A 27,643-nucleotide genomic window follows, 5' to 3' on the forward strand; every position below is an offset into this window, starting at 1 on the left:
AGGCTACATCATAATAATTATCATCCATGACCGGACTCTTGTCGACGAAATGGGTTTAAACTGATTAAATATCATGTTGTTTTTCGTCATTTAAGATCTATACTCTGTCATTTATATAACTAAACTCAAGCATTTTCTTGCCAAAATGATTTCAATTAGTGACTGCATGATGAAAGGATCTTAAGCTCGTAAGCAGAACAACGCTTTACATACATTTTTAAAAAAATGTAAACACCAATGTGTGCAGCCACTAACCCTGTGAAACGAACAAGTTCGGGTCTACGTCGAACTACTTTAATTATTTAAACTGGATAAAAAATATCTGAACATTCTGTAATGAAAGTATTTTTTTAATTTCCATATCATGATGGATCATGATGAATAGATATTGATGTCACTGGCGGATCCATGGGGCACAGCTGGCCCGTGCCAGCCCCCCCTTTGAGAGGTACAATTAAAATCTTAGCAAATATGCTAACTCAAGTGTGCCCCCTTTTGTTAGCGAGACCCTTTTCTGCTTGCTAATTATTTTTGTGGACGAGTTAGTAGGCGGAAAACTTTTTTGCGTGTCATTTTTCAGGAAAATTTGCCCCCCTTGGAAAATCTACCCCTGATTAATGTGATACGTTAAATGCAAATGAGACAATTATTGATCAGTCTTTAGAGCAATACCTCAATGCAGCTAGTCCAAGTGGATGCCAGGTTCCCAAAGGGTTTGACGTCATATATGGGAAGCTGCCCCATGACATTTTATGCACTAAAAATGGTTCATAATTGTTTTTAAAAAATATTTCAGGAGCGTCACAGTGAAATGATTTGTCTCTTGATATATACTGAAGATAAAAAACATTTGGATTTTTTTTAGAAAATTACATTTCATTAATATTTTCCATACACCAAAATTATGGGAAAGCTGCTCGCAAATGACGTCATCATTAAAATATAACAGTATAGCTTTTTTAATCTTTGATTTCCTAAAACGCTCACCATTATCATTTTTATTTTTTCTGCTATTCTACAATGACTTTTAACTGAGGTTAAACTTCCCCTGTAATGAATTAAGTACAATTGCGATCAAGAGTGTGCTTCAAATTTGAATACTAATAAGAAAAGGGGTTCAAGTAATGTCTTTATGTACGTACATGTTTACAGGTTATAAAACAAATTGCATAACAGTAACATATGTATAAAAATACGATGGTAAATGGGACCAGAAAATAGTCCAAGTGCTAATCAAGCCTGGCCCTACAAATATTACTAAATGCACAATTTGTAAAAAAAAAAATTCAAATTGCAATAATTTGTTATGTAAAGGGTCATCATCAATATATTTTAAAGCATCTTACTTGTATTAATTATCTACACGTTGATGGTGCGAATTTATGAAGACAAATAACTTTTTAGAGAATTCCTAAAACTTTTTCTTGATTTTTTCAATTTGATTTCGACTGGTACTTTGTTCCAGAAATTGCTACCTAGAAAAGAAAGTGAAAATTTGCCTTGAGTTGTTTTTAGTTTTGGACGATTTACTTGTTGGCCTTTCTTCTGTCTATTAGGATAATTGTGCTCAATGACTTATGATTACGACACAGATTATTTGTTAACATAATTATGTGTGTAATTATGATAATTAAAAAAAAGTGTCATGTCACACGAAAATGTGTCTTAGAATACACAATGGTTGACCGTTACGCCATCCGACTCACTTATGCGTGCCATTTGACCCAATTTCGTGTGTCATTTGACTATCACTTATTTTACAGCGGGTCACCTGGGGGACAAGTTAACGAGTCATTTGACATAGAAAAGTTTAGCATGATCCATTTTGATTCCCATCAGGTAAGTTTGAAAACAAACTTTTTAGATTAATATTCTTCTGTTTACAAGCATCTGAATGCATTTATCAAGCATTCGAACGGCTTATGAATTGTGAAATCTTGATTTGTGCTTTCTGAAATTGACTCCCACAGGGGAGGGGGATAGAGTACAGTATCCCATTAGGCACAAGAACAGGAAAGAGTTTTGCCAATGTTACAACTTTCCTTGATTTTGATTGGCTGAAAGGCGTACGATGCGCAGTTCCTATGGTAACGGAACCTGTTTCACAAGCTCTACCTTCTCAATGTTTCCTCCACATGACAGTTTTTTTTTCTTTGTAGTTTAAATTGTACCTTTTCCATATTGACGTTGAGATTTAAAAATTATTTACTTTGATGTTATTGTGGAAATAAATGAAATGAAGTGGTAAATGTCGGATAAAACATGAATTGTCTGATAAAATATCCGATAAATAGTCCTTTCGTGATTTGCTCCTCATCTGGGTCAACAGCTGTGTGTAGAATAAAAAAATGCAGACAAGATGGGCCTAAATCAGATATCAATACCGAAAGTTAGCTTATTTGTATACTTCGTTTTGCTGAACAAAATGGCGACGGCTAAGGAGGGATGAAAAATGAGAAGTACTTTCTTGTTCTTCTAATATGATATGAGATATATACAATAAAACACTGATAAACAAAATACATATTGTAGGTCTTGGTTATATTTCTTATACAAATGGTCTTGAATGTTGTGAAAAATGTCGAATACTTGTTAATAATATATATAAATCGAGTTATATCTGATTGTTTTTTATTATTAAATCTAAATAAAAAAATTCATATGAACCCCCCCCAAAAAAAAAAAAACCAGAGAACCAATTACATTCTGAACAATTTTTTATATTGAATCAATTTTTGCCTTGCCTATAGTGTGTTTTTAAAATAAATTTTGCGAAAATTTAGTTTTGAATTTGAATTGTATAAAGATATTAAAACTGTACCTGTTAAAATAAATGAGAATTGTATTAATGCTTTGATGTTTGCGTTGAATCGTATTCTCTACTTTCTCCATCTTCATCCCTTTCTCTTCCTCTCGAACAAAAATGTTGAGATCAGAAATGTTTGTTTATATTTTTGGATTGCACACTGGCTTTTCTTTCCATCTTAATTACTTTCTAGATTTCGAATAATTTGATAACTTAATGATATGAAGAGGCCGCGGGGGAAGGAGGGGGGGGGGGGCTGAAGCCCCCACCCTCATTTTCAAAAACCGTGTACAAAAAACGTAAAATCGACCATTTAATTGTGATTTTTTGCATGGTCAGCCACCCCCCCCCCTTGAAAACCGTTCTCCGGCCTCTGATATGAACATTTAAAAAAAAACATCGGTCATAATTCGGGAGGGTCCATTTCCTCCTTGGGGTATATTTGGTTCTTCGTAGAATGATGGGCTATGCAGTTGTGAAAAGATGTGTTAAACGCAACTCGAGAAATCAAGCGCAATTCTCTAATTCGTGTGTTTCATTGGTTGAAAATCGAATTACGTTTGACTGCAATTCTTTCTGAAACCGTTCAAAGGAAAACTGCGTGCATTCATTACGTAACAATAGATTTATACAGTTGCGCATGCGTAGGATGGGGGCGCACATAGTGACAAACTGATTTTCTTCATGAAATATCAATACATTTTCATCTTGTGTGATTGGAAGTGCATGAGGTATTCCGATATTCTTGCGATTTGTTGCGTAGAATCTGAATTCTTCGATTAGAAATCTATTCATCATGAGTGACGAACGTAAGCACACTTTTAGAAGATATTGCTTAAAAAAAAAAGAATCACTTTCAGATATACAATAAGCAAATAGGCAAACAATATATTTTTGAATCGCTGTTACTGTTTAGTATTTTTGTGTTGTTCTTTGGTGTTTCTACCATTGGATGAGGAGAAGATGCTCATATTACCAATTATAAACCATGATAAAAATACACAAACTAATTGAAATATAAATAAACTAAATTATTAAATCTGACTGCAAAAATATGAATTATATGATCCTATATTTTTATGACAGATTAGAAACACAATTATTTCATCCGAGATATAAACAGGAAGAAAATTACATGATGTGTCTAGGATTTATATGTATTATATAGAATTAACAACGAATTAAAATCAATTCAATATGTTTGTTTGTTTCATAATTTTTTTTCCATATCCTATAGCATCTCAAGTGATTCCAGCTTTCAGATATCATCTTAATGATATCTTAGAGTTCGACAAATATGTATATTTGAACGACATAAATGTTGAACAGATAGATGACTTTATCCACATGCTGAAGGAGCAAGCATTATTGATGAGGTCATCTAATGAATCTTCGGCAATGCCGAGGGCTGAGGAGAAGATGGAGGGGGATCAGGAGCGGAAGGAGGAGCAACTAGAGGAGGATAAGGGAGAGGAGGAGGAGGATAAGGGAGAGGAGGAGCAGCAGCAGCAGCAGGAGGATAAGGCAGAGGAGGAGGATGATAAGGCAGATAATGAGATGCAGCAGCAGGAGGATAAGGCAGAGGAGGAGGAGGATAAGGCAGAGGAGGAGGAGAAGCAGCTGGAGGAGGAGAATAAGGGGGAGGAGGAGGAGCAGCAGCAGCAGCAGCAGGAGGATAAGGCAGAGAAGGAGGAGCAGCAGAAGGAGGAGGATAAGGTAGAGGAGGAGGAGAAACAGCGGGAGGAGGAGGATAAGGCAGAGGAGGAGGAAAAGCAGCAGCAGGAGGAGGATAAGGGAGAGGAGGAGGAGGGGCAGCAGCAGGAGGAGGATAAGGCAGAGGAGGAGGAGGAGAAGCAGCTGGAGGAGGATAAGGGAGAGGAGGAGCAGCAGCAGGAGAAGAAAGATAAGGGAGAGAAGGAGGAGGAGGAGCAGCAGCAGCAGCAGGAGGAGGATATTGCAAAGGAGGAGGAGCAGCAGCAGGAGGAGGATAAGGCAGAGGGGGAGGAGGAGGAGAAGCCGCAGCAGCAGGAGGAGGAGAAGGAGCAGCTGCAAAATCAGCAGCAACATGAGGAGGAGGATCGGAAAAAGGTGGAGGAAGAGCAACAGCAGCAGCAGGATAAGGGAGAGGAGGAGGATAAGCAACAGAAAGAGGATAAGGAGAAGCAGCAGCAGGAGAAGGATAATGGAAAGGAGGAGGAGGAGAAGAAGCAGCAGCAGCAGGAGGAAGAGAAGGAGCAGCTGCAAAATCAGCAGCAGCATGAGGAGGAGGATAGGAAAGAGGTGGAGGAAGACCAACAGCAGCAGCAGGATAAGGGAGAGGAGGATGATAAGCAGCAGAAAGAGGATAAGGAGAAGCAGCAGCAGGAGAAGGATAAGGGAAAGGAGGAGGAGGAGAAGAAGCAGCAGCAGGATGATAAGGGAGAGGAGGAGGAGAAGCGACAGGAAGAGGAAGAAGAGGCGGAGGAGGAGAAGAAGCAGCAGGATAAGGGAGGGGAAGAGGAGGACCAGAAGGAGCAGCAGCATCAGCAACAAGAGCAAGAGGAGGAGGAGGAGGATGGCATGAATATGAACGGCTTATCTGCCGCAGAGGAACAAGGTGAAGAGAGAAAGCTGGAAGAGCTACAGGTTAAAGAGGAAGTCAAGCGGGGTCAAACCGAGGAGGAGGTGCTGGAAGTGGAAAAGGAATCAGAAGGGGAAAATCCTAAGGGGCAGATTATCCGTGAAGATGAGAAGCATTGTGAACCTCAACTTGTGGAGGAAGATATTGACAGGGATAGAGAAGATGACTTGGTCGAGGAACATCATGCTAAGAGGAGGAAAAAATGGTGGCATAAATTTTTATGCTGTTTTCTGAAATAATGTACTTTTTAATATCAAACTGCAAAAAGCCACTTACGAGGGAAAGGGGGGGGGGGTCAAACTGACAAAAATACCAAGACCATTGTATGTTATCGAAAACTACAGCATTCTGGCAAGAACAAAAATATTCCCGGCTCTTATCCTACCCAGCACCAAATAGTATCTAACCAAATCAAGACTATTATTGCTAATCAATCATCTATATGCCTTTATTTATCATGCATAATGTGAAGATATTGTTATTGAATTGAAAATAAATGTAAAGTGGAAATCAAAAGCCAACGTGAAAGCCTCGTCTTTTTTTAACTGAAAAGAGATGAAAGAGAGAAGACATAGCAGGCGCGGATCCAGGAGGGGGCCGAGCCGGCCCCGGCCCCCCTATTTTTTGGCAACCTGCAAAAAAGTGTACTCTTTAACTTCATCGAAACGATGAAAAACAGAAAGAAAAGTAAGAAAAAGATATACCCATGATGTGTAATTTACAGCCTCGTAACGGCCGGCCCGACCCCGAAAGGAAACAAGAAAAAGGTGAGGGGAAGAATTGGAAAATAGACTTTATATAACAAAAATTTCGCTCGCGCTTCGCGCTCGCATTAATTGCCAGTGTAATGAATGTCATTCAAGAGGATTAAATGGCACTTAATATATCCAATTCTGAAATAAATTTGCACACAATATTTTAGCTCGCATATTAAGCGTTCATTATTTTGTTTGATTTACAAAAATTGTTAATATATATCAAAATTTTCAGCTCGCGCTGCGCGCTTGCATTGTTTTATTTGTGAGATACCTATCCTCTTTGGAAATTCTTACCAAAATTTCTCAAAATGTCCCTTTATCATGTGAGTATATGAAAATTTTATGCTCGTTCTTCGCGCTCGCATTTAATTGTTTGAGACACACAGCTTGTTCTTTATTTAAATAAAAACACGCTTAGACTGTCCAGTTTTCAGGTCGGAATATCAAAATTTTTGAGCTCGTGCTCCGCACTCTCATTATTTAATTGATGATACTTGTACACTCTTCATTAATTACTAAAAACAGTCGATCCTATAATTAAGTCCCTTTTCACGTACGTTACTATATTAAAATTTCGGCTCGCGCTTCGTGCTCGCATTGATTAGTTGGATACTTATCTTTGTTCATGATATAAAAACTGCTCAGAATTTCAGGTCTAGGGACAAGAATTTGAGCTCGCGCTTCGCGCTCGCATTACATATGAAGACCAGCAATAAAAACTAAATCTTCAGTCTTGAGTTAGGACTATACCCCCTAAAAAACCCCCAAAAATCAAATTTATAGCGGCCAATCGGGAAAAAATGTTGATGAAAATATTTTTCGGCCCCCCCTCTTGGCGAAAGCTGGATCCGCTCCTGCATAGGAAGGAAGAAAGGAAGGAAGGAAGGAAGAAAAGGGAAGGAAGAAAGAAAGAAAGAAATAAAGAAAGAAAGAAAGGAAAAGAAGAAAAAACAAGAAGCTAAAAACACAACAAAAGAACATAACGTGATTTTTTTTCTCGATAAGAAGGTCTAGGGGATACTTATATATATGAGCCCTCGTGATGTAACAATTAAGATGTTGTAAGAGTAATTTATTATTTTTTCATAGAATAGGCCCTAGCTATCAACCAGCTTTAAGAATAAATTACCCAAATGAGTTTGATTCTTATATGGCAAATAATGGAACAATAAACGGATCTTTTAAACACACGTAAATAATGGTGAAATGGGCAATCCTGGCCAGCAATATATTACTATTTTTTTTCCCAATATACAGTATATCATTTTACACAAAGAGTCCCAATTAATTGGAAATTATTTGCCTAGTGTAAACCCGCCCATCTTTATACTTTGTTAGTTTGAAAAGAGGGTAGGCCTAGTTTTGTTATTTGTTTTTGTTCTCAGATCGAAGGTGCAGAAAATAAGCGCAAAGACTTTTTTCTCTGACCATGGACCTCTTTAGCAGGTCCATGCTCTGACGTGTTAGTTGCCACATCGAGACTCGTCTGCGAATTGTATAGTGAGGAATGAATGATGAGTGCTTGAATATTGCATGAAAAATTTGTGTCGTTCGAGACGCTGTAAGTTCAGGACCAACCGGTAGGATAGATGGATGGAGCTCGACAGTCTGAAATTTGACCAAGTATTTATCATTCAATGTAAGTAATTTTCAGTCTTTGTTTTATTAAATTACTACTGACTTTGTGATGAAAATGGTATACAAATGGGCATGTCAGATATTTATTTAGATCCCCAGAAGATGGTTACTTCCTTCTCATCTAATTCGCTAACACAAATGTTAATGAGTGGGACTGGGCTAAAAAGCAATGAATAACTTAAACCAAAAGCTTCGGTCTCTGTTTTGTTGGTTGTTCAGCTGAACTCCGTTGGCTTCACTCACCAAATACAGAGACCGAAGTTCTAGCGCGATCTGTAGTGTACAGGGGACTCAATGGCCATATGTTTATGTACTTAGGATAAAATGGGGAAGTGAACTTGCGTGACAGCCGGGCCGAGTAAGTCACTGTTTTTGTTCCTTTTAACTTGATTTTTCGGCATTGTCGTGATATTGGGAACCACCGTTCACTTCATACAGCAGCGCTTTATTCAGTCACACGCACGGTTCCCTATTTCCACCTCCATTCACTTTGTACACAAGTGCGCGTACACAAATCTACGAGTGGTTCCCAAAACCACGATTTGGCCGATTTTTCTCCGTTTTTTGCCAATTAATGCCAAGAGGGAATATTAATTTGCATTTTGGTCGCGTTATTAATTTTCAAAATTTTTATTCATTAAAGACAAAAATTGCAAGTCCTCTAATGGTGGCTGCTTAGAAACTTGGGTGGTCGATTCCAACCATAAATGGTGTTATTGGCGTTTTTAAAGTCGCTCATAACATACGAATAGCTTTAATATGAAATGGTATGGCCCCCAGATTAGACTGCTGGCAGCCATCTGTTTCGAGGAGTCTTTTAACATTTTAAATTTAACAAAAAAATTCTCATTGTACACAGACGGCTCGTGATCATGCAGCCGCCATTAGGGGGTTAACAATGCGAAATCCCCCGACGGGACCGGGCTCATCAATTTTTGTCTTGACTTTATTTTATGAATTAAAAATATATATTTTATGAATAGAAATTAGAACTGCACCAAAGTAAGCAAATATTATTCCTGTTTGGCCCGAAATGCACCAAAACGGGACAAAATAAACTTAAAACTTTTATAAAAGGGAAAAACAGTGACTTTGGCAGTCGTGCAACTCCCACTTCCTTGGTTTATCTGAACGTAATACAAAAATGATAAACATATCTAGCCATTGTCTGGAGTCCCTGTACAGATCGAGTTAGAACTTTGGTCTCTGTATTGGTGAGTGGAGCCAACAGAGTTCAGAGGAAGAACCAATAACAGAGCTTGAAAACTTTTGATCTATAACCTGATGATACTAGGGCCAAACAAACATGAACATGGAGCTGTCTGCCCAAAATTTTCCCCCAATAAAGATGACGGAAGAATTCCATATGCACAGCCCAGCCCCGCACTAAAATTGAAAGTAAAAATATGGAGAAGGTTATTGGGTCTATCTAGTCCTAATCTAACTTAGAAGTTGATGGGAGAGTGGAAATACCGAATTGGTTAGACTAGTAAAAGATGTATGGCTTTATTTCGTCAAATTTTCGAGAATGAGGATCGGGTTATTTAGTAAACTAAAGCGTCTGAAAGTCTACACTAGTCGAACTAGCAGCTCATAATTGCCAAAAACCTCTTCTGGTAACAGCGCTTCTCCTGATAGCATAGCAGGAGAGATCTTGACTGCAGTTACAACGAGGCGAATTGGAGTCCCAAGTAACACTAAAAAATTGAAGAAAGAAAAGAAATCTGAAGTAAATGAACTGGGAAATTTTGACTGTTATTTTTGGTGAAGGGTGCATATGGAACTCTTTCCAAAAATTAGATAACTTTCGAAAAAATATTTGGAAAAGAAACAAACACTTGTTATTCTTTCGATGAATAAATATTAATAATTGGTTAGCCCCACCATGCCCACAATCATGACAATTTTCTGTTCGTTTTTTTACTGGTACTTTGTCATTAGCCTCCTTGGTTTTGACATCACTAGTAGATGATGATGGATCTTTAGTTTAGGCCTACAACCGAAATCAGGAAGGAAAATTTCTGACACTCCGACTCCTTTCTACAGCTAATTCAAAGAGATTAATTATTTTAAAGCAATTTCACATAGAGGTCTAGATCTAGATTTAGAATCTTGATCTAATTTATCTGCTTCTGCATGCTATTTGCCCATCAATCTATACCAAATGTAAAATTGTTTTCAATGTTTCTTTACTTTAATTTAAATCTTATGTGCGTAGAAGTAAATTTCATTTCCTGTGACGATTGGTCACTTGAAGAATAGAAAGTGAAACCAGTGAGACTGGGCGTTGTGGCGTGCGCCTGTAATCCAAGCTGTGGGGAAGTTACAAATTGATGCAGACGTTCAAGGTTCGAGCCCTGGTCACGTCTTTCGGATGGTGACGTTAAAGGTCGGTCCCAGACGTAAATAATCATATCTGATTGATACACGTCTGACAAAACTCAAATACACACACACATGCGTTAGTAAATGACCAAATATTGGAAAAGACTGTTTTATATTGTGTAAGTATAAAAAGGTTAATATAATAACATTATTATCTTCTTTGATTGTTTTGTTTTGTTTTTTTACTACAGAGCCTGCACTGTGGGATTGAAATGGAAATTTGAATTGTTTGGATGCATCTCGGATGGGAAAGTATGGAGGGGACTGCTGTACTCAAAATCTTCTTCCCTGAAAGCTTGTTGAATGCAAGGAGTGGGTTATGCCTTGGAACCACACACCCAGACAAACGGTGCATGTGTGTTTTAGCCATTGTCCATCCATCTAAAGATGACCATGCTCCAGAACTAGAGAATAATCTCCCTGTCATCGGTATGTATGAGAACGTGAGCAGAGACCCGAGACCAGATACAGATAAGAAGAGCCGTCACGTAGGCTGCATCGTTGAAATTACACAAGAACATCACAATGAGATTCCAGCTTGTAGGATTGTCCGATCACCATGGCAACATGTAGGCTGTCCAGGGAACATCCGCATTCTCTTCATACTTTTCAATGATTATCATATACTGAACGCCCAGTATGTCTGTTTAGACGATAGCAAGCGGGGTGCAGATGCAGCGAAGAATGATTCTCATGGATCCATGCCCTCCATGTTGAAAGAACACAAGAAACCCATAACCCACCAATGTGAGTCGGTAGACTTCTTATTTTCAGCTGTCCGTCACTTTTCTAAGACTGCACTCCCACTCCCGGCGTCTCCTCCCAATATACCCATGTCATGTATACAAAGAGACTCCAGTAGTAAAGGATTTCGTATATGCAGTCAAATCTGTGAGATTTGTTTTATCTTGCCAGTTTTATTCATGAGATCTCTGTTTTACTGCTTGGACAGTATCAAGGAAACAAGGTGAGTATCTGCAATACACAACATGAAATGGTAGTGGAATCTCAATTTCATTTTTGTATTTTCCCATTTTTTCATCGTAATACATGTAGTGATGTGCTGTAGTACAAAAATGTTAGAATTAGTGATGTCACAATATTTTTTTACAGAAAGTGAAAAAAAAAATCCTTGTTCTGCATGTAGGTAGGTATCAGTAAGATAGAGGCGAGCACGACATGTACAAACGTCATGATGTGAAAAAACTTGGGTTATTTCTAGCTGTTGATAGCCAGTTGTGGGATGATTACAGCTGTGATGTCACATTTTTTTTCAGGTGGCTTGATTTATGATAAGTTCTGCTTCTATAAAAGTCCAAGGGGGTGTTGCAAGAAAATATTTGCGATCAGTTGCAAATATTCTGTTGCAATTTTACAATTAATAGATCAAATTCAACTGTAGCAAATCAGAATACACTCCTTGTTTCAAGAAGCAGTTTGGCAATCAATCACAAATCTGCAATTAATTACAAGACATGAATTATTTAGATACCGAAAATGGACTTGCAATTGATCACAAGTTTTTTTGCAACGCCCCACAAGAGAAATTGTCATGTTTTTCATAATTGCCATTTTCTTCAGGGTACATGTAACCTGCCTTATATTTGCCTAGCTTAGATTTTTGAAACTCATGTTAGAACACACATGTGTGCCTGTGGGCATAGCTTTTTCAGATAATGTGCTTGGTATGTACATGTAATGATGATAATGTACAGAGGGTAAAGATGATAAAGATTCGTTTGTAAAAAGAAATCGCTTTGGTCACTTTATTATTCAACATGCACGCACCTTCTTCTTGATTGTTGAAGTGTCAGCTACTGTGCTTTGATCTTCTTTTACTTGCGTGATTCAAGATTAATTCAGAGTGACCGCCTGTATGGATTTCTCACGTTCCCCTCGACTGGATCTCATCTTGCCAATAAATCAAACCAGTTCTGGGAGTTCATGAGGAAGGACGACAAAGGTAGAGAAGAGGGATTATCAGAAGAGGTCAGAAGGTCTAGCAATGATTTCATCAGGTGAGGATTCATTTGCTTTCATTTTCAAGCTAATTACATATCTATGGTGCCCTGTTGTCTGGTTATAATGATGATGATGATAATAATAGTAATAATAATGATAATCATAATGATAATGATAATAATAACCATATTAACAATAATAATAATAACAATAATAATGATAATAATGATAATTATGACAATAATAATAATAATAATGATAATAATAATAATAATGATAATAATGATAATTATAATGATAATGATAATAATGATAATAATAATGATGACATTGATAATAATGATGATAATGACAATGATAATGATAATAAAAGTAATAATAATAATGATAATCATAATAATAATGATAACAATGATAATAATAATATTAATAATAGTTAATAATAATAATGATAATTATAATAAGTATAATGATAATAATGATAATAATAGTGATAATGATAATAATAATAATGATAATTAAATAATAGATATTTATATCGAGCTATCTCTCATGAAATAGTCTATTCAGAGGCAAACTATGGGTAGTATTATTACCCTAGCTTTAGCTTGACCTATCATTTCTAATGTGGTACATTGAAGGAATTTATCCCGCTGAGTACCCATTCACTTCATCTAGGTAGATTGTGGCACAGTGTGGATCATTTCCTTGCTTACTAAGAATAAAAATGATCAGGTAAGTTCTCATTGGGTGGTTTCATACCGCCTCTATCATAAGAATCCCTGATAAATTACAAGAACGGTTTTCGGAAAAAAATACCCATTAATTATTCCTGCATTCACACCGCCCCGAAACATACTCTTTGGGATAAATTCCTTTAAGTTATACGAGCATGCACAGTATGGTCTGATAAGCGGCCAAGGCGCGAGATTCAAAATCACTAGCCCAGCAGCCACCCATGGTGCCCGTGCCCAACGACACTCTGGGCTAATAGTTCCCATAAATTGCTTTCACATTGCCAAAATACCTGCGACCTTGGAAAAATCCCAGCGAAAAATCTTGTAATTTTGCCTTTTACCTACTATTTAGCGGGTATTTTCTTTCGGGGAAATTACGCGTAGTTTGCTTTCTCATTACCAAAATACCTGGTATTTTCTGATCGGGGTAAATTTCCCGATCAGAGAATACCTGGAACTGACGAACTTCGAGGCGGTCTGAAACCACCTATTGTTTCAATTGCTTTCCTTGCGTTGAAAGGAACTGTGTCCTCATCTCACCTAAATGCTGATTTTCCAGTTCTTCTAAAAGAAATTTTCTCCGGAATGATGAATAAACACATTTTTAATCCTTCCTTTCAAACTAAATCTCTTATCACATTCTCTTTAAAAAGCTGTTTGGTCAGCTGGAGATATCTGATTATAAGAGGTACTGTTAATATATACATTCCGTTTAATTGCTATTCACTGTATTAAAAAACCTGAATAGAAATAAGATCAAGCGAAAGACGCGATTATCATGTTGATCACAAGTATGAAGGATTTTTAAACATATGTTTGTTGATGGTAACATAATTATTCAAAATCTGAAGTCATGCTGTCATCCATTCGAGAGGTTAATTTAATCATGAAAAGCTTTCCTGATGAAATCTAAGGTAATTTTTTTTTCCGCATTTTTTCACCATCTTTTCTCCTTTCTTCATTTTCTAACATTTTTTGTTATGCCTTCGATCTGCAAGCCATATACAGTATGTCAGCCAAGAACAATACGCCAAGCTGCTGAAGATCTTCTCTCCCTACACTCTAGATGCACATTTACACCATTTAATCTGATTCTTGTAGATTTATTCTCATCCTTTCTCATCTGATATGCTTTTTGCTCAAGCAAAAATCGCCTTCTCTTCATTGGTGCAGGCAGGTCGGTTACAAAGTGCAATGAGTGACGGATAGCATGTTGACCTTGTGATGAAGTCACTGGACTTTGGGCTCGTTGATGCCTGGTAGTTTGAAAGACATCTCTATCCAACATGGTAGTAAAGCGTACAATGATTAGATCATGACCACGCCTACTTTCATCACTTCCGGGTGTGATGCGTCTTGGCAATCGATGTGCATTTGAAATGACCATACTCGGCGCTTCTTCCTTTGAAAACCAAAGCTCATGAATGATCTTTCTCACAACCTCAACAATTTGTTCATCTTTCTTTTTCTCTATTCCGTATATCATTCATTTTCCGATCATGAAGCTCTGAAACCATTATCATTTGTTTCAATTCATTATCAACGTTTCCATTTTTTTGCATCTTTGGCAAAATATCAATTTCGATAACTTAATTTTTCCCTTGTTTCTATGACTGGCTTGCAATCAGCCATATCTGCCGGAATCTCTGAAACTTCCCTTCATATGGCTGATACATTCGAGTGTAAGGTATCTAACTTCTCAATTATCCTTTCAGTTAATTTTGTAAAGTCTGAGTGACTTACCGGTGTGGAAACCAATGTGGGGGGTGCCATCTTGGTTTTCTGAGAGATAAACTGGTAGTGTGTATCTTCTGTGCAGGCAGGTGTAACCAAATGCAAAGACACAGTCGGATTTGTTGAAAAGGCCTCAGCTGTCTGGTTGCCTGACGTGGCACCTTCAGAGATCTGTATATTGGGATGTGTATTACTTTGTTGAGCGACACAAGAACTTTGTTATTTTTCCTCTTTCTTAAAAGATATGGTTCTCTTTCAGATCTGTTGGAATTCTCCTTGCTAATCATAACACCAATGGTAATGGAGCATTCTCAATAAAGTACATAGATCCGGAAAAATAGGGAAGATTTAATCTGCCATTACAGATCACCTCTATGCGCGTCATGTCCTCTTCCTAAAAATGTGCGCCCAATCTTCTTGCTGAAAAGGAAATTACGGCATATCTAGGATTCACACCTGTGACCCTCTGTTTCAAATCCAAAGACTAATCTGCTGAGGTGAAACGATCCACGTACGTGTAACACAGTTTTGGATGAAATTGAAATGAAACATCCATCATAAGACTACATTAAATGTCACCTGGGCCAGCAAACATGAAACGCAAACTGTGTAATCATCCTTACTGCTCATTAAGATATTGGCCTGTGTTCTGAAGTCAGGTTTAAGTAAGACTATGGTCTAAGTTGGTAATAAACTTATGAGAAGCCAAAAATAAGACTTTCTTTGCATTGAATGCTTCTTATGGTAAGTGATTTCTTGATCCATGCATAAATGGTAAAAGAAAACTTTTTATGTTATTATTCTCACACAGTTTTGAATGGTTAGAGTGCCAAATGAGCTGATTAATTCAACCTCCTTTCCTTGAGACTTCTGTTACGATTGGCTTTCCATAGTTATACCGCAAATTTAGGCCGGAGTTTTAATAAAATTTTAGTTCAGAATATGGCCCATGGAGTATGAATGACATTGTCTCAGATCAGGGCTGATATTGATCAGAAGCCATACCTTATTGAGTAGCCTCAATACCTCTCTCATTGCTTGATTGCAAGTCCGGTGTTGGCCTTGGTGTTGGAATTTGGATTGCTTCCCCAAGGTCCAAAACTTACATGTATTCAGAGTTTGTAATTAACTGATGCAGATCACATTATTGACATCTCAGCAACTTGTGAGTGACTTTTCGGGACCATCTTCATTTTATGTTTGGTGTTATGATCGTGTGAAAATTGAACTAACCACTATACTTGAAATCATCCAATGGCTTTGGAAATTTATTGTGCCCTTCTGTTTTTGTGCATTTATGCTGAAATATCTAAATGTACCCTCATAGTAATGTTGTCTTGCCCTACAATGTTGAAATTCAAGGCCTGGGCTCACTGTCATAAAGATTTGGTAACTTTGCTAATATTGCAACTACCATCAGGGAAAACTTGATTGTGATTGGCTGCTGAGCCCCTGTTACCATGGTAGTTACCATGATAGCAAAATTACCATAGCTGTAACTTTTTTTTATGAAATGGTTCCCTGCTTCCTTAAAGTGATTGGTTAACATTGGTTTGACTTTAAAAAAATCTGAGCTACATGTAGAAGGTCACACTTGTCACCTGTGTCTGTGATATGTTACAAAAATGAAGCCCAGAAAAAATTGCGTTCGAAAATAATTATTTAGTGCTTCAAAAATTGAAATATAAAGTGACCAGAAACACCATCTTAATTTCATCCCATACACTTATGTGTACTATTTAGGCGTCTATAAGACACCTATTTACAAAATCAGGGTTTGCCTTGTAGTTTTAGCTTTTCATTCTCAATAATGGTTGTTTTCAGGGTTTATTAGTTCTAATACATGCACTTGTACACATGTTTCATCTTGGTTTGAGAATTTTTTAAATCGGCTGCTCACAAAGTTAAACAATACCTTTAATGATTTCTTGACATTAATAATAACCTTGAGATAAATGTGTTGTTTAATTATTCCTTTCAGGGTAGGCAATTCATTTTCTACTTTGATGGTTGATCTTGTACTTGGTGTTTTGATGTTGGTATGGATGTACAATGCTGATCTACCATCCTTTCTAGCAGCTATTGTCCAAGATTGGGCCGATGTAAGTATAGCGAGTAGGTTTGCCCTAAAGTTGATCAAAGAATAGGGACCATTTACGGAAAGGGATAAATACGGTAATTTACGATTATCAGAAATCAAAGCAATGCCTGTAAATGGAAGGAAGAGCAAAAGTCTATCAAGTATTCTGTCATCTGTTTGAATAGGGTAAAACAGACAGAGGAGGGGAAAAATATGGAGAAAAGGGGAAGAGATGAGGAAAAAAGTTTGATTTTAAAAGAGAGATTCAATATGTATACTCTATCATTACTCATTATTTAAAGGAGGAAAAAGTGATGTCACATTTAGATAATCATCCACCCGCTTCCTACTTGAGTTGTTCTCATGACGATTATTTTATTAGAATATAATTTAATTTTATCTATGCAAATGGACTAGTGGAAAACATTTTCTTTTCTTTCATTTATCACACCTTTTATCTATATAGTTTAAAGCTGGATTTATTTTTCTTCTGAGTGTAATTGTATTGGAGTATGTGAATAGATGCAGGTCTTTCTCCTGAAAATGTTTGAGGTGGCCAGACTTAACCCTATCAAGGCCGGAGGGGGGGGTAGGTGGGTTGCCTTTGGGGCCCCCCTCAATGATCCTCGCGATATTTTCGCTGTGCGAATTTTTTTGACCGCGCCACTCCCTGACTTTTTACTTTTAAGTCTTGCGCAACTTTTGAGACCAATTTCGCGTCACCCAGGTATGTGGTTCTGAAATTACGCAACATTATGTAAGTGCATGTCAGACCAAACATTGCTCAAAAACATGATTTTGTGTACAAAGTCAGTGCAAATTTTGTTTTCTTGAAAGAGTCCCCAACAAATTTCATTGAAAAAACAATGAAAAACGAAAGGTAAAAAAAAACAGAAATACATAAGAAATTGAATAAAAAACAATATAATACATAATAAATGATTTGATATCACAATTTTGTGCATGTACACTTGCTAAGAATACCACAGAGAGATTCTATACAAAAATTTGAACATTTGGAGCTTTATTTAGGGAGTTAGAGGAAAAAGTATGATTTCGCATACTAATTACACATAAATTAGCATAATCACTTAATAGCAATTCGCATGAAATAAATTACAAAGCGATTTTTTAGATTATGTCCCAGACAATCTGCTTGCCATTTTTTTTTGGCAATCGCACCATCAACGGCCGAGATCTCAGAATAGAATTATTCTGTTGGTCCAATAGAAGTTTCCTGTGGGTCTAATAGAATATTTTTGATGGTCCAATACAGGTTTTCTGATGGTCCAATAGAATTATTCTGTTGGTCCAATTGAAGTTTCCTGGGGGTCTAAGAGAATATTGTTTGTTGGTCCAATAGAATTATTCTGTTGGTCCAATAGAAGTTTCCTGTGGGTCTAAGAGAATATTTTTGATGGTCCAATACAGGTTTTCTGTTGGTCCAATATAATTATTCTGTTGGTCCATTAGAAGTTTCCTGTGGGTCTAATAGAATATTTTTGATGTCCAATACAGGTTTTCTGTTGGTCCAATAGAAGTTTCCTGGGGGTCTAAGAGAATATTTTTTGATGGTCCAATAGAGGTTTTCTGTTGGTCCAATAGAATTATTCTGTCGGTCCAATAGAAGTTTCCTGTGGGTCTAAGATAATATTTTTGATGGTCCAATACAGGTTTTCTGTTGGTCCAATATAATTATTCTGTTGGTCCAGTAGAAGTTTCCTTTGGGTCTTAGAGAATATTTTTGATTGTCCCACAGAGGTTTTCTGTTGGTCCAATAGATTTATTCTGTCGGTCCAATAGAAGTTTCTTGTGGGTCTAAGACAATATTTTTGATGGTCCAGCAGAGGTTTTCTGTTGGTCCAATAGAATTATTCTGTTGGTCGAATAGAAGTTTCCTGTGGGTCTAATAGAATATTTTTGATGGTCCAATACAGGTTTTCTGTTGGTCCAATAGAATTATTCTGTTGGTCCAATAGAATTATTCTGTTGGTCCAATAGAATTATTCTGTTGGTCCAATAGAAGTTTCCTGTGGGTCTAAGAGAATGTTGTTTGATGGTCCAATAGAGGTTTTTGTTGGTCCAATAGAATTATTCTGTTTGTCCAATAGAAGTTTCCTGTAGGTCTAATAGAAAATTTTGGATGGTCCAACAGAGGTTTTTTGTTGGTCTAATAGAATTATTCTGTCAGTCCAATAGAAGTTTCCTGTGGGTCTAATAGAATATTTTTGATGGTCCAATACAGGTTTTCTGTTGGTCCAATAGAAGTTTCCTGTGGGTCTAATAGAATATTTTTGATGGTCCAATACAGGTTTTCTGTTGGTCCAATAGAATTATTCTGTTGGTCCAATAGAAGTTTCCTGTGGGTCTAATAGAATATTTTTGATGGTCCAATACAGGTTTTCTGTTGGTCCAATAGAATTATTCTGTTGGTCCAATAGAAGTTTCCTGTGGGTCTAATAGATTTATTCTGCCGGTCCAATAGAAGTTTCCTGTGGGTCTAAGAGAATATTTTTGATGGTCCAACAGAGGTTTTCTGTTGGTCCAATAGAATTATTCTGTTGGTCCAATAGAAGTTTCCTGTGGGTCTAATAGAATATTTTTGATGGTCCAATACAGGTTTTCTGTTGGTCCAATAGAATTATTCTGTTGGTCCAATAGAAGTTTCCTGTGGGTCTAATAGACTATTTTTGATTGTCCAATAGAGGTTTTCTGTTGGTCCAATAGAATTATTCTGTTGGTCCAATAGAAGTTTCCTGTGGGTCTAATAGAATATTTTTGATGGTCTAATAGAGGTTTTCTGTTGTAGAATATTTTTGATGGTCCAATAGAAGTTTTCTGTTGGTCCAATAGAATTATTCTGTTGGTCCAATAGAAGTTTCCTGTGGGTCTAATAGACTATTTTTGATGGTCCAATAGAGGTTTTCTGTTGGTCCAATAGAATTATTCTGTTGGTCCAATAGAAGTTTCCTGTGGGTCTAATAGACTATTTTTGATTGTCCAATACAGGTTTTCTGTTGGTCCAATAGAATTATTCTGTTGGTCCAATAGAAGTTTCCTGTGGGTCTAATAGACTATTTTTGATTGTCCAATAGAGGTTTTCTGTTGGTCCAATAGAATTATTCTGTCAGTCCAATAGAAGTTTCCTGTGGGTCTAAGAGAATATTTTTGATGGTCCAATAGAGGTTTTCTGTTGGTCCAATAGAATTATTCTGTTGGTCCAATAGAAGTTTCCTGTGGGTCTAAGAGAATATTTTGATGGTCCAACAGAGGTTTTCTGTTGGTCCAATAGAATTAGTCTGTTGGTCCAATAGAAGTTTCCTGTTGGTCTAATAGAATATTTTTGATTGTCCAATAGAGGTTTTCTTGTTGGTCCAATAGAATTATTCTGTCGGTCCAACAGAGGTTTTCTGTTGGTCCAATAGAATTATTTTGTTGGTCCAATAGAAGTTTCCTGTGGGTCTAATAGAATATTTTTGATGGTCCAATAGAGGTTTTCTGTTGGTCCAATAACAGATTTCTGTGGGTCCCATAGAAGTTTCCTGTGGGTCTAATGTGATTTTTTTTTGTAGGTCCAATAGAATTTTTCTTTTGGGCCAATTTAAATTCCCTATTTGTCTTTTAGATTTATTCTATGGGTCCATTAGATGTTTTCTGTTGGTCCAACATAATTTATATTTAACCAAATAGAAATTTTCTGTTAGTCCATCAGAATTTTTCTGTAGGTGGATGTTGGTCCAATAGATATTTTCTAATTGTTCTGTTGGTCCCATGTTTCATAAACCATTAGACTCCAATAGCTCTAATGGTTTCTGATGGTCCTTTTGGCTATTGGACCCTTATGGAATTTCGTCCTGAGATATGTGCAACTACAATAATTACACCGGTGGAGTAACTATAGGCCTACTGCTTATTTTTTTATGGTTTTTCATTTGTCAGCAAACGGGCATTGGTCTTCAGCGTTTACTACACTGGTTAATGGGTGCCCCAGCTGGTCTGAAGCTCAACACATTCTTGGCTCACTTCTTAGGAAATTTCTTTCTCTATCATGTCTATCTGTGGATTGGTAAGTACATTAACTGAACTATTGCAATGCCAAACAAAGGCCACTTTGCACCACAATAAACATATAAATCAACAAATCCGAGCTTGTACATTCAATAAACATTGAGCTTCACCTCTGACCTTCTGACATTATCTCAATCAATACATTAACATGGCAGTGATGTCAATATAAGTATCAGTGATGAAAAATAATGGATTAATTTGCCTCTTGTTGACATTATCATGCAAATGCCCTCAGTTAATTTGAAATAGAGTAATATTCTCTTTATAAACATGATGAAGTAATCTGGAGGTAATGTTATAAAAATGGAAATTCTGTAGCAAATCATGATGATAGGCAAGAAGAAATTCATTAGATTTTATTCCATGTAGAGAGAAGGGCTTACATTTAGCCAAGAGTAGGCAATTGCATTTGGCACCCACATTAATTTCTAAGGTAATTAAAAAAAATGCCCTTGCCTCTCCCCAGCCTATAATATAGGTAGAGGCAGCAGTTTTTGTATTTGCCTTTGTTCGAGTGTGATGCTGTTATGCAATATGTTAGCAGTAGTCTTATACAGAAGTCTACAAACCATGGCTGCGAAGGAGCCAACACCTATCCACTCTGGTCTAACATTAGTTGTTGTTTTCTTTTATAGACCAGAATTCGGTGCAGGTTTTTGCAACGAAAAACTGGAATGGGACAGTAATCATATTGATAATGATAGGATAATAATGATATAGGATTGTATAGCGCATGTATCCACCTTGCAAGGTGCTCAAGGCACTCCGGTATTAGTGCGCACAGCATTTTGAGGAATTACTTCCTGCCGATACCCATTTACCTCATCTGGGTTGAGTGCAGCACAATGCGGGTACATTCTTGCTGAAGGAAAACGCGTCATGGCTTGGAATCGAACCCATGCCCTTCAGATTGAAAGACGAGAGTCTTAACTACTAGACCATGACGCTCCCACGACACTTCCCAGAAAGCAACAGGTACAGCAAGTTTTTTACATTAGATTTTGATGCGTCTTTCAATTCCCTGTAATATTGCACAGGCAAGTCATGCAGACTGAGGTTTACTTGTATAATTCACCACTTAGGCCAGAATTCACAAAGGTGGTTTTGAGAACCGACGGTTGAGTCCATGGTCTATGCAGATTTCCTGTATAAATTGCACTTATTTTACCGCGTACATGTATATTAAATAATGTCCCATGCTGACGCGCGCTACTGTCGCAGTGTGCCAAACTGACCCCTATTGCCATGGTGAAGTATGCTATTTTATTCATGAGTCCACTGTTTTGAATTAATGGGTCCACTCTTCAAACAGTGGACTCATGAATAAAATAGCCTATCTAACCATGGTAACAGGCGTCAATTTGGCGCACTGTGACAAAAGCGTGCATCAGCATTGGACTTTTTTATACACGTGCCCGATAAGCACTAAATTAAGCATAATTTATACAGGAAATCTGCATAAACCATGGATTCCACCGTGGGTTTTCAAAACCACCTTTGTGAATTCTGGCCTTAAAGTCCTGCTATAGATAATGATGGACCATATTTCTTGTTTTTTCTCTTTGCAGGATATCTAAGTGTTCTACTTCCTATAATGACTTCACTGCTTTGGTGTATAGCAGGAGCCGGGATACTAGGGTTATCTGTTCAGCTAGCGCTGTTTTCTGACCTGCTATCTGTTCTCACTTTCCATATCTACTGTTTCTATGTGTATGCTGCAAGGTAAACCATTGTACAGATATTGCTTTCTTAGAGGGTTAATAGTATAGAGATATTGCCTGCCTGGAGGGTTAGTAGTACAGAGATATTGCCTGACTGGAGATTGTACGAACGTTTCGAAGGAATTCTATTTTGCCGAAAGCAAACAGTGCTGTTGGAAAATATTGCATAATATATGTGCCACCAAAGTTCATAATCATGAGAGGCCAAAAAAGTGACATGGTGATTTAATATTTAATGAGTTAAGCACCAACTTTGCTGTCTTGATTATTCATATATTCTTTTGAATCATGTTTTTCACGAGATCCACAAATACAATCGTCCCCCTAGCCACTGGTATTTCACAGTTGGCCAAGTCCATTGTTATAACAACATGTTAATACATTCAAAGTAGAAATGCAACAGATGCCTTCATAAAGTGTTCATTGATGTGCTATTTTAGTCACCTGGTCTATGCAATTTCTGCATCCTGGTATGTAAGGCATGCTTACATGATATCTTGCTTTGAAATCTGCCTATCATAATGAAAAATATGTAAGGTTATTTGACCAAAATTGCCCATGAGTTAACTCCGAAGTGGTTTATTAGGGGGGCAAACTTGTGCACCTGTAAGAAAAAAGGATAATTTTCAACAAGCCATCTATGTGCTTTTCATCATCCTCCTGCCAAAGATATATATTACCTTGTTTGTAAATTATATATATATATGTATGAAAAGTGTTTATCTTAAAGAAGAAAATTAATGAAATAAACAGGAAAAATGAAGTCATGATTATAACAAGTCACCGAGTCAGATATTTCTTTCTAAACTTTTCCCAATCAGAATCTACAGTCTTCAGATGTCAGGATTGCTTTCCTTGGCGCGTCTCTTCCAGGGCAAGAAATGGAATGTTCTTCGTCAGCGGGTCGATTCGTGTTCCTACGATGTTGATCAGCTCTTCATGGGGACGCTCCTCTTCACCATCCTATTCTTCATGTTACCCACCACAGCTCTCTTCTATGTTGTCTTTACCCTGGTAAGTGAATAGGTTTTTATTCAGTTTGGTTATTTAGATTCCAATAAGAGATCCGTCAAAACATCATCATTTTTTTTTGATTCGGTACTCAGTCAAAATACGTGTTCAGGTAAAATTAAAAAATTATCCCGTGAAACTTATTTTCATTTCATATCCACTTCACAGCTGTTTTAGGGCATATACATCCATTCTCTGGAATGTAGTAATGAATTGGAAGAGTAAGGAACACATTTGAAGAGCTCGGTTGCAAAAGGGGACAGGCCCATTTTTCATCAAATTTGATTTTTTTTGTCTCAATGTGTAGATTTTTAGTAGTTCTATAAGATGCTTCCAAAGAAAAGTTGAAATTCCTGTTAAAAAGTGAACAGAAATGGCAAAGAAAAATCACTTTTTTTTAAAGGGGTTAGGTCAAAAAAGATTTTTTTTAAAAGAACATTTGAAAAAATATGAAGACAGGTAGATTTATTTTATACCCAATATTATGTTCACATGGTAGGGTATCAGGAAAATTTAGTTTCATAAGAATATTGCAATATGGGAGAATAAAAAAAATATTTCCTTTGCATGGACCTAGCCCTTTTGGAACCAAAATCTTCTGAAGAGCTCATTTGTCAAAAGGGTTTAGGTCCATTTTTTTTAAATAAATTTTATTCGCTCTGGTACCTAAGAAAATTTGAAATTCACATCAAAATGTGAATAAAAGTGGCAAAGAAAAATCACTTTTTTATTCAAAAGAGATTGGATTCATTTCAGTTTGCTTGCAAAAGGGGTTTGGTCTACAATGATAATTTTTGCAAAACATGTAGAAAAAAATTGAAGACAGGTAGATTTCTTTTATTCCCAAGGTCATGTTCACATGATAGGGTAGCAGGAGTACATCATGACAATTTAGTTTCTCCTAAAAATGTTGCAATAAGTGAGAATAAAAAGCATGATTTTTCTCGGAATGGTCCGAAGTGGACCTAACCCCTTTTGCAACCAAACTCTTTATTTTATGAAGAGGGGTTTACCTAAGATAAAGAGAGGCTTTCTTTATCTGAAAGAATTAAATAGTCATTAATAGCATCAACAGTGGTGTCTGTATCCCAAGATCATCCCAGAATAGAACCTTCTTGGTGAGGATGTCAGAAATTTCAGAGACATAGGAGTATTCAAACTTAAACGTTTGGATATCAACACCCTTGTCTCGAAAGCACACTACTGAAATTAACTGTGTTTAACGCTTGACCCCTAAACCTAAACGTACGCAACAACCAGATGTTGGTGATTGTACGTCAACAGACAGATACAGATATCAATTGCAGTAACCTTCATGTTTTATTTGTAATTTTTCAATGTGTCCTTTAGTTACGTCTAGTGATCCTATGCATCCAAAGCCTTCTCACTCTCCTGAGGGAGCTACTCCATACCTTCCCATGGTTCTCTCTGTTACTATGGCTCGGCGGGTCAAACATGCTCAACAAGGAAGTCCACTTCCAAGTGCTTCCTGTATCGTCTTGGCAACCAGCTTCGCTATCTCTACAGGTAACCAACCTATGTATGTTTTGAATGAATGAGATTATGGGTCAATGAATTCACTACTCAACACTTTATACTGCAGTAATAGTAGCTAAACAGCTCGGGGAATAATTTTGTGATACAAATTTCAATAGCATTTTGGGTCATAAAATAAAATGCCTTAACTAAGTAATGTACAGTCCTATGTAAAAATATGCTATACAAAAGACTTTATGCATACCAGTCTTAAAAACATGTGGAGCAAACTGCGATACCAGGAAAATTATTCCCTGTAACTACTTTTCCTCTCAAAATATTTCATTTCCGTGTACTTTAGTTAATTTGCCACCACCTGATGCCATATCAATACAAATCATTATTAGCTTGATTGTTTTCTTTATTATTCATAGGTATCCCAAACGGTATATTTTATGACAAGCTATCTATGACATACAGGATGGTGGACCACACAGTATCAGTTTGTTCCCCTTTAACCTGTTTGCACTTACAACAAGGGGCCCGTTTCATAAAGGACATTCAACTGTTGTAACTATATCATAATGGCAACTACCATGGCAAACAGGGCTCAGCAGCCAATCAGAATCAAGGTTGCCATGCTAGTTGCCATAATGGCAAAGAAAGCCATGGTAGTTACCATAATGGCAAAGTTACAACAGTTGCAAGTCCTTGATGAAACGGGCTGAAGGACTACTTTACTCCATCTGTTCATCCGCCCTTTTATTTTTGTTTTTACAGTCACCTGTACCCTATCACAGGTTCTAATGGTATTTTACCATATACTCCTTGTACATCTCCTTGATTCTACTATCTTTCTGTCAATTTCTATCGTTGCCATTTGAGCTTGATATCCTTTGTTCGTTTACTTTGCCTATATTTTAGGCTTCCATAACATTCCAAGCACCTCGTTCTAACACGATTGTAATTCTATTGATGAGTGGTGTTGTTCGTTTTTTCTTGTGCAGATTCAGTTGATGTCTTTGCAAGAAGCACTTCATGTTGGACAGACTCCTGCCGTCACTCTCAAACCAGAGAAGATGTCATTGTTACTCATTTTTAGAAAGCTTGTCAGAGGTCAACTGATATATCCATGGGGTGGGGACCACAGTTAAGCATCCTGGGGGGGTGTTTCACAAAGATTTATGTGTGACTTAACGGAACGTTGCAAGATACTTGCGATCAACTGCAAGTCTATTTTCGTTCCCGAAATCAAGCATATGCCATGCAATTAATTGCACAGTTGCGATTGATTGCTAATCTGCTAAATGAAATAAGGAGTGTAAGCTGATTTGTTATAGAGAAACGTGATCAATCAATCGTAAAATTGCAACAGAATATTTGCACGTAATTGCAAGTTTTTTTTCTCGCAACACCCCCTTAGGTTCGCACTTCATTTCCTAGTTGCATGAGCTATACAACACATGACCCCATTGGTTAAATCATGCTTAGTGGAAGTGTACTAATGTGTATTTATCAACAAGACTGCACATTTAATATCATGTGCGTGCTGGCATTTAAGCATAAATGTAAGTCACACTCAATTTTTGTGTGAAACACTCCCAAGGATTAAGAATTAACTCAACACACACTGAGTGATAAAGCCAGGGGGTGTTTCACAAAGATTTAAGTACGACTTAGAGTCGCAGTTAAATACCTATGTGTATAGATTATGTAACGTGCAGTAGTGCGCATCCTCTTGGCATGATCCCATCAATGCGGTCTTGCATTTTATTACGCACGCAACTAGGCATTTAAGTGCGACACTAGGTCATTCTTAAATCTTTGTGAAACACCCCCCCCCTCCCCTGAGGTCTTGTTAAGGCAGTATATATTCATCATAATATTAGCTTTGATAAGATAAGAAAAACAGAACAAATTCAACCAATGATAAAATTGCAATAGAAATGAGGAGTAGCAGAAAAAAGAAAAGGAAGATTAGAAAGCCATATTTGATCAGAGTGTTTCAGGTGGTGCTTGAATCTGTTATGAAATAAAATCGAGGTTATACATGTAGGGAATGAAAATCGCGACTGAAGTGTATGAAAGCATTTGAGAGTATGGTGTTGAAGGATGGCCATGTCAGTGTTGGGGGAAAAAAAAAGCACCCTACTTGTGGTGAGGCTAGTGTTATATCCCTCAGTGCATAGCTATCTAGAACAGTAACAGCTGGGCCCACAATTAATTGGGCAAACATCATTTTTTTCGGAGTATTTCTGTTTCAGATCTGTATTTCGAGCGAGAAAATATGGATTATTTTGCTTCTGGTTTTCTGATTTGAAGACGTTATTATCCATTACACCTTTAAACCATGTATTAAATTTGTCATTAAGCCTTTGAATATACTGATAACTGATAAGTCCCACATCTTGGAAATGCATGCATGCCAAAATAACGGCTTTAAAAAGTGATTATTGTTATTGTGGAATCAGTGTAATAGCTCATATCAGATACAGCCAGATGGATTTGCTTTTCATATAATGTCTTTCATCACTCTTAAAAATGTTGTGCCTGATTTATTTTTGCATATTATTTCTTTATCAGAGAAGCGATAATTTTGTAATAAAAGTTGTGTTTATTTGATTGATATTATGATTTAATTGAGTAC

The 27,643-nt window shown here is 37.0% G+C and overlaps 2 protein-coding genes across 2 annotated transcripts; both read left to right on the forward strand.

Annotated features, from left to right (window-relative positions):
• The first annotated feature begins 4,153 nt into the window (after positions 1-4,153).
• LOC121422580 (golgin subfamily A member 6-like protein 22) lies at positions 4,154-8,718 on the forward strand. Its single transcript, XM_041617729.1, has 2 exons — positions 4,154-5,241; positions 8,682-8,718. Exons 1-2 carry the CDS (start codon positions 4,154-4,156, stop codon positions 8,716-8,718), a joined length of 1,125 nt encoding a protein of 374 aa, XP_041473663.1.
• Positions 7,691-27,622, forward strand: LOC121422733 (phosphatidylinositol N-acetylglucosaminyltransferase subunit Q-like). The gene is made up of 9 exons (XM_041617911.1): positions 7,691-7,823; positions 10,399-11,174; positions 12,061-12,225; positions 16,622-16,742; positions 20,660-20,786; positions 22,357-22,510; positions 23,331-23,523; positions 24,871-25,047; positions 26,004-27,622. The coding sequence occupies exons 2-9, from the start codon at positions 10,441-10,443 to the stop codon at positions 26,148-26,150; spliced, it is 1,818 nt and encodes a 605-aa protein (XP_041473845.1). The 5' UTR covers positions 7,691-7,823; positions 10,399-10,440; the 3' UTR covers positions 26,151-27,622.
• Positions 27,623-27,643: the final 21 nt, after the last annotated feature.

Source organism: Lytechinus variegatus, chromosome 10, assembly GCF_018143015.1.
Source record: "Lytechinus variegatus isolate NC3 chromosome 10, Lvar_3.0, whole genome shotgun sequence".
NCBI lineage: Eukaryota > Metazoa > Echinodermata > Echinoidea > Temnopleuroida > Toxopneustidae > Lytechinus > Lytechinus variegatus.

Coding starts and splice junctions, on each gene's coding strand:
- LOC121422580 (XM_041617729.1), top strand. CDS start 4,154: ATGCTGAAGGAGCAAGCATTATTGATGAGGTCATCTAATGAATCTTCG. Junction 5,242..8,681: donor AAGGGAGAGGAGGAGGAGAA/GCGACAGGAAGA, acceptor CATTGTACACAG/ACGGCTCGTGATCATGCAGC.
- LOC121422733 (XM_041617911.1), top strand. CDS start 10,441: ATGCATCTCGGATGGGAAAGTATGGAGGGGACTGCTGTACTCAAAATC. Junction 20,787..22,356: donor TCATGTCTATCTGTGGATTG/GTAAGTACATTA, acceptor TTCTCTTTGCAG/GATATCTAAGTGTTCTACTT. Junction 25,048..26,003: donor CAGCTTCGCTATCTCTACAG/GTAACCAACCTA, acceptor TTTCTTGTGCAG/ATTCAGTTGATGTCTTTGCA.